We start from the raw sequence: 7500 nt of genomic DNA on the forward strand, positions 1-7500 counted from the left end.
TGTTGGTGTGTGTTGGTGTTTGTGTGTGTGTGTGTGTGTGTGTGTGTGTGTGTTTGTGTGTTGGTGTGTATGTGTGTGTGTGTGTTGGTGTGTGTGTTTGTGTGTTGGTGTGTGTGTGTGTGTGTGGGTGTGTATGTGTGTGTGTGCGTTAGAGAAGCGAATATTGCAGATATATCCACGACATCCGCGGATATCCGCCTCCGCGGGTGGGTGGGCCAATAAAAATCAACATTGCGATTAATTTCGGGCGGATTGCGGGTGGATTTGTCAGTTATATTCGTATTTAGTAACTACTATAATTATATATATTATATTATAACAACTGCGAGAAAGCGCAAGACCTGCCAGCAGCTCACTCAAATACCCTCGACCACTTCGCCAACCCAGATCCTGCGAAAGCGAGCCTATAATCTTTAAAAGCGAAATATAATAAGCAAATGAGCACGAACGGCTGGACATCATTTAAATGTAAATACAATAACTTCATGTTTGGCGGGTTGGGTGTGGGTGTGGGTCTCTACATTTTAGAAGATAATGACGTCGTGTGGGTGGCGGGCGGATGATTGATGAGTGCAGGCGGATTCGGGTGCTCAAACTTCATCCGTGCATCTCTAGTGTGCCGAGCGGTCCAGGCTGCCCGCGAGAGGGATGAGAACAGCGTGATTGCTGTGTGCTTTATTAGATGTGTGTTTAACCCCTCTGCCCTCAGAGACCTGGGACCAGCTAGCTACGCCAGCTGGCCACAGGGCCCTCTAGGGCCCCCGAGGTGACCCCGGGAGGGTCACACCGGCTCAGGACGCCGCTCCCTGGAACCACCGCGTGTGTGTGTGTGTGTGTGCGCGCGCCATTGTGTTAGTGCACACCCCCAAGTTTATTTCAATGTCAGTTTTGATGTACAGTACAAACCGTTCATTTATCAGCCGTCCCTGTTTGAGATTAAACCGCACGACGCCGCGGAGAACACAGAGAGCGGCTAAGCCTCGGCGAAACGTTCAGATTAACGCGCCGGGCGTCCGCGAGGCAAGAGACGCTCGGCACGCCGACGCCAACGTGTTCAGCCGACGCAAGGGCACAGAGGACGCCGCGCCACGGCCATAAACACGGCGGCGTCCACACAGCAAAGGAATGTAGAGGGAGGAGGAGGAGGGAGGAGGGGGGGGGGAGGGGGGAGGAGGAGAGGGGAGGGGAGGGAAGAGGAGGAGAGGGGAGGGGAGGGGAGGGAAGAGGAGGAGAGGGGAGGGGAGGGGAGGGAAGAGGAGGAGAGGGGAGGAGGGAGGAGGAGAGGGAAGAGGAGCGTGAGAGAGGAGAGGAGAGGAGAGCCAGCAGAAGGGAGAAGAGGGGAGAGCGGTTCTATACGCCGTCCAGAGGGACACAGATCAATCCCGCAACCGTCAGCGGAGACACGGCACCGCCACCTCAGGGCCCGCCCTGCGGAGACGCCAGATATTTTCAGCTCCCCCCCCCCCGTCCATCGCCTCCGCGCCCTCGTCACCGCCACGGCCTCTAATTCACAGACATCCATACAGCCCAAATCTAACATGACGACAAACGTGACGGCAAAAACGCGGAAGCGGCTCATGAGCCACTCGTCGTCATTGGCCAGTAGGTCTCTCATTGGCCAGTAGGTCTCTCATTGGCCAGTAGGTCTCTCATTGGCCAGTAGGTCTCACCGGTCCCTGAAGATTCGCTCACTCGCTCTCTCCCAATTCCTTCCTCCACATCCAACAGCAGTACATATAAAGCAGCCATTACGCATTGGAATTGCATATCTTTATACCCACCCACGGACATGATTATATGGAACAGGTGTGATTGTCACTGACAATATGAACCACGCACATGATTGATTGATTTCATTTGTGCGTATAGGAGACGATACAGGGACGACATGTAGAGGCGAGGGTGCTTATTTTCGACAATGCTGGATGTCATGAAGACAGAACAGCCGATGACACATAACATCCATAACATCTAAGACAATTAACAGCTCTTATCTGCCCGACTGAGGCACCGAACACGGGGTCAGTTTAGCCTATTTCATTCATCAAATATGCATGGAGATTTCTAAATAGCCTAAATAGCTTATAATAATGGCCGCCCTATGAATATGGATTCCTGAGTCAAACAATGAGGCAACGAAACACCAACAAACAGCCTATTTCAGTGTAACACAGCTTATACTGTAGTGAATCATATTATCCGTATAATATAATAGTCTACACATTGCCTGAGTAAATATGTCGTGCACAACTGTGCAGACTTATTTCTTGTTGTGGAAGGCTAGGCTGCGTCTAGACACTGTCACTCACCCTGGGGTGAGAGGGCCGTCTCTACGACTAGAGGGATTGTTGTTCTACCAAAATTGGGATTCCCAGCAGTGTAAATATGAAGGCCATTCACAACAGTATTTGAATTATAGGGATTGCTTTGAGCACATCGCGTACGCTGTCCGCATTATTATTTATGAGATTAAATAAATAAAGGAATCATTTAGGAGAATTAATTAATTAATCAATTGTTTAGCGATGACAGATCCAGTTGATTATGATTCCCGGTTGGACTGTGCAACATATTTGAGGTGTTATTTTGCAATATCGGATATATTTATTGTTCACAATGGTGTCAATTTCTAAGTGTTTCTCGGGTTTCACCTTTCTGCCATTAGGATCGCAGTTTCTCATTTGGCCAGAAACGTGCGTACGCATGGGTCAGAGTGTGCATGGGTCAGAGTGTGCTTGGGTCAGAGTGTGCATGGGTCAGAGTGTGCTTGGGTCAGAGTGTGCTTGGGTCAGAGTGTGCTTGGGTCAGAGTGTGCTTGGGTCAGAGTGTGCTTGGGTCAGAGTGTGCTTGGGTCAGTGTGCATGGGTCAGAGTGTGCTTGGGTCAGAGTGTGCATGGGTCAGAGTGTGCTTGGGTCAGAGTGTGCTTGGGTCAGAGTGTGCATGGGTCAGAGTGTGCTTGGGTCAGAGTGTGCTTGGGTCAGAGTGTGCTTGGGTCAGAGTGTGCTTGGGTCAGTGTGCATGGGTCAGAGTGTGCTTGGGTCAGAGTGTGCATGGGTCAGAGTGTGCTTGGGTCAGAGTGTGCATGGGTCAGAGTGTGCTTGGGTCAGAGTGTGCTTGGGTCAGAGTGCGCATGGGTCAGTGTGCTTGGGTCAGAGTGTGCTTGGTTCAGAGTGTGCTTGGGTCAGAGTGTGCATGGGTCAGAGTGTGCTTGGGTCAGAGCGTGCTTGGGTCAGAGTGTGCATGGGTCCGAGTGTGCTTGGGTCAGAGTGTGCTTGGGTCAGAGTGTGCATGGGTCCGAGTGTGCTTGGAGGTGAGCACATTCTCCGCCATTCTCCCGTCAAGTTTGTTTTTTATAAATCCCAAAGTTTGCTCAGGAGTGGCGTACATTTATACATGAGGTCACAGGTCACGGTCACATGACCTCTAGCATGTCTCAAACCCTGAGACCCTGAGAGAGAGAGAGAGAGAGAGAGAGAGAGGTGGAGTCGATGGAGGGTAAGAGAGTGGTTGAGAGAGTGGGTACAGAAGATGAGAGAGAGAGATGGAGAGAGACCAGGTAGTGGCGAGAGAGAGAGAGAGAGAGAGAGAGAGAGAGAGTGAGTGTGTTTGCCGTTCTCGGTCGTTCCTCTCGTCTTCTTCTATGCGTGTGCGTGCGTGCGCGCGTGTGTGTGTGCGTGCGTGCGCGTGTGTGTGTGTGTGTCTGGCGCTTGGACGAGCCCTCAGCCTGCTTCTGCCATCAGCGCATTAACAGTCTCTCCACAGGAGCCGAGCCCGGTGTCTCTAAGTGCCCTTGAGAGTGTGTCCGCCTCCCCCGGCCTCAGCCCCAGCCTCAGCCCCAGCCTCAGCCCCAGCCTCAGCCCCAGCCTCAGCCCCAGCCTCAGCCCCAGCCTCCACACACAGCCCCCCAGAGATGACGAGGCGGGCCCCACAGAGACCCCCAGGCCTGCCTCTACGGGAGAGATAAGGTCTCTGTGCTAGGGTGACAGCCGGAGGGAAAAAGCAGGAGGGGGGGCGGGGGGGGGGGGGGGTTATGGCTGAAGGGCAACGAGGAAGTAGGATGACACGAAGTCACATTCTGTCCTGTTCTCTTGCTCGCCCCCGTGAGGGGAAGAGAGGGGAGACTCCTCCCACCCCGCTGGCGCTCCCACGCACTCTTCTGTCTCGTCACATCGCGCTCTTATCATCAACACTCACATCATTTACAGTGTTCAGCAACAACAATTGGTTTAACATCTATTGCATTGCATTACATACCAGTACATAACATAACATGACATGATATGATGTCATGACATGACATGACATGACTGGTATACAGTAACATAGCATGGCAAGGCATAACATAACCAAGGATGCACAGATATGAAAAAATCATATAAATATATCAAATAAATTTGGGCCGATACCGATATTTACCAATGTCGATATGGTCTGTATGAAAACAAGTTTCTATGATAATCAAATGTTATACATACTGAAAAACACATGGAAACATTGTCTTATCTTTTCCGAAACATTTGGAAAAGCCGATAAATAATAGATTTACCTCATTGTTTCCTCTCAACAACTACACACACACAGCAGCTGGACAGAATCATTATCTGCTGTTCACATCGGACTGATATGATTAAATATGATACTGATATGATATGTTAAAAAATGACTAACATCGGCCGATCCCGATATGATTGTCGATATATTGTGCATCCCTAAACATATAACATAACATAACATAGCATAACATAGCATAGCATAACATAACATAACATAGCATAGCATAGCATAGCATAGCATAGCATAGCATAGCATAGCATAGCATAGCATAGCATAGCATAGCATAACATAACATCACATAGCATATAATAACATAACATACCATAACATAACATAGCATACCATAACATGACATGACATAACATAACATAACATAACATAACATAACATTCTTCTCTGCCTCACCATAATTCTTCCTGACAGCAGCTTCCCTCATCACAGCAGCGCCCCAGTGTTCTGTGATGCTGGTTATATTCTCATGCTGTCCAGTGTGACTGAATATAACAGTTGACTCTGCGTCTGAGCCGAGTCTGGGATTGATATACAGTAGGCACTGCTATATCTTATCTTATCACCTGTCTTTTCACCTTTCTTTTCTGCGCAGATGAAAGACATTCAGTACTACGACGCGAAAGCGGAGTCAGACTATGTGAGTACAGTACGGTCTGCACCCCTCCCTCCCAACCATCGGTGTTGTCATGCCCCTGGTAACCCCCCCCCCCCCCCCCCCTGTCCCACACACCCCCCCCCCCGGCTGTCTGTGTGTGTTAGCGAGGTGACACAGCTGAACGGTGAGTGCGCGTGACAGAGCAGCAGCCCGCGCCGTGCATGTGACAGCGAGTTCACCCCCCCCCCCCGTCCGTCCGTCCTCCAAGTCCTTCCAGATTCAGTCCAGCCAATCCCGGAGCAGCATTCCTAACACTTAACTCTTAACCGTGGACCTCGGCACGTGTCTCCCAAACTAACAGGCCTGTCCGTCCTCAGTGCCCGCCGAGACGCCATACCAAACGCGCCCACCGATCTCACCCTCGCCGCCATAAAGAAACGGCTCATCTTTCTTTATGCCTGTCACGCCCGCCACGGACGGGGGCCCCTGCGGAGGCGGAGCGTTTGGTGATGGCGTGTTAGCGGGGGGAGAGCGGTCCAGGAACGGCGGAGGGTGGGGGGAAAGGTCACAGCGCCCCCCTGAACACACAGCCTCAGCCACCTGATTGATTAAGCGCCTCGAAACGCGAGAGTTTCCCTCGATCACCGAAAGCACAAGTGGTGGGAGGAGGGTCGGTGGGAGAGGGGGGGGTCGGTGGGAGGGGGGGGGTCGGAGAGAAATAGAGAGGCAGAGGGGTCATAAATCAGGGTCTGATTTTCCCTGCGTGCGCGCTACCCCTATGATTAATGACACAGCGCTTTAGGGCCTGTCAGCCCGTCTAATTGGAGGACATCGGTCATCATTAGCATGGCGCGCCGAGGCCGAGCCCCCCCGACGCGCCCCCTGACCCACGCCACGCCCCCCCCGCCCCGGCCCACCCAAACACACCACCTAGAGGTCACCTGGAGGTCAAATGCCCCTCGCTAGCCTGCCGTCTCCCCTGAGAGAAACGCCTCTCTCCTGGCCGGAGCGCGAGCGCTGTGGAGGGGTAGCGGGCTGGTTCTGGTTCTGGTTCTGACTCAGCCGGGTCGGTGAGGATCCGCTGGGCGCGCTGAGGTAAGTGGGACGGATCTCTCGGTAGTCTACTCTTCTTCCTGTTGCTCTTTTGTTCTCCCGCACCTCCTCCTCCTCCCCCCTCACCCCTGTGCTCAGCTGTGGTATCTCCGCTGGTATCTCTGGCCTGCGTTCCCTGTCTCTGGTCCGGTCTCCCTCTGTCTGATCCCTACCACCGTCCTGACCCCCCACCCTCCTCGTCTGTCCAGCCCCTCCCCTCGCTGTCGACGGGCGCTCCGAGAGCCGCGCCCCGATCACTCCATCATTACAATGTTTGATTAGCATGTTGGGTCCAGATGTTCTGCCCTCCGTATCTCTCACAACGCTGAATTGATTGTGTTTGGTTTCCTGGTTCCCTGGTGACGTTGTGAAAAATGTGAACTCGACAATAATGTTCTGAGCTAGACCTGATTCTGTTTCCAGGCAAAGGGTGCATAGTTACCGTTGTTGGTCAATGCATTGTTCCTCAGTATGTGTGTTTAAGGGGAGCTGCTGAGGTGAGTATGGACACCATGCTTCAGATGGTATTGAACCTTCAATGAACTTGAATGGCAAGACACACACACACACACATGCAGCCGTGTTACCACTGTTCAATTGGCTGTCAAAGATAAAATGCTTCAGAAAGAAGATTATTACTTAAAGGGGCACAGTCACCCTTGTTTCAGCTGATATTATTTGGATTAAATATTTAAATGTGGTGTGTAGGCATTGCCAATATCTTTATGGTAAAAATACAAATATATGAATGTTTCAAGGCAGTGGCTTAGATGTGGAGGTTTAAATTGTCCCTAATCACTTAATATTAGCATTAGGCTACCTCACACACACACACACACACACACACACACACACACACACACACACACACACACACACACACACTGAAAGGTCAGGTTAGGAGTAGTTTTTGTTTTCTTTGTTTGTTTGTTTATTGTTTATTTGGCAGGGACATTGTACATTAATGAATGTACTGTACCAGAATTAGCCAAGAAGGCTGTGATCTGTTGTCCCTGTGGTTGTTGATTGTGATCCGGGTTCGCCCAGAATAGCTACAGGTGGAAATGAGTCTTCAAAATGTCATCTCTGGCCTCTTCATCCTTTAATTAAACCTTGAGAATGGGGAGATAAAATTAACAAATTGGGTAATGAATCGAACAAAACAGGTGGTGGATGGCTGAAGAAAATGAACCAATCAGTCTTTCCTGTGTGGATTTATTTAGCTCCTAATTAGAAGCTGCCTTGG

General features: G+C 51.0%; 1 protein-coding gene across 1 annotated transcript in view; it reads left to right on the plus strand.

Annotated features, from left to right (window-relative positions):
* The window catches only part of cacna2d2a (calcium channel, voltage-dependent, alpha 2/delta subunit 2a), a gene marked incomplete at both ends in the record, with an annotated part of 131761 nt that overhangs the window by 94023 nt on the left and 30238 nt on the right, over nucleotides 1-7500 (plus strand). The window contains one exon of the mRNA XM_084460721.1: nucleotides 5160-5204. Coding sequence (XP_084316847.1) covers nucleotides 5160-5204 — 45 coding nt within the window. The remainder of the gene's footprint in view (nucleotides 1-5159; nucleotides 5205-7500) is intronic.

Source organism: Borostomias antarcticus (genome assembly GCF_949987555.1).
Source record: "Borostomias antarcticus genome assembly, chromosome: 33".
NCBI lineage: Eukaryota > Metazoa > Chordata > Actinopteri > Stomiiformes > Stomiidae > Borostomias > Borostomias antarcticus.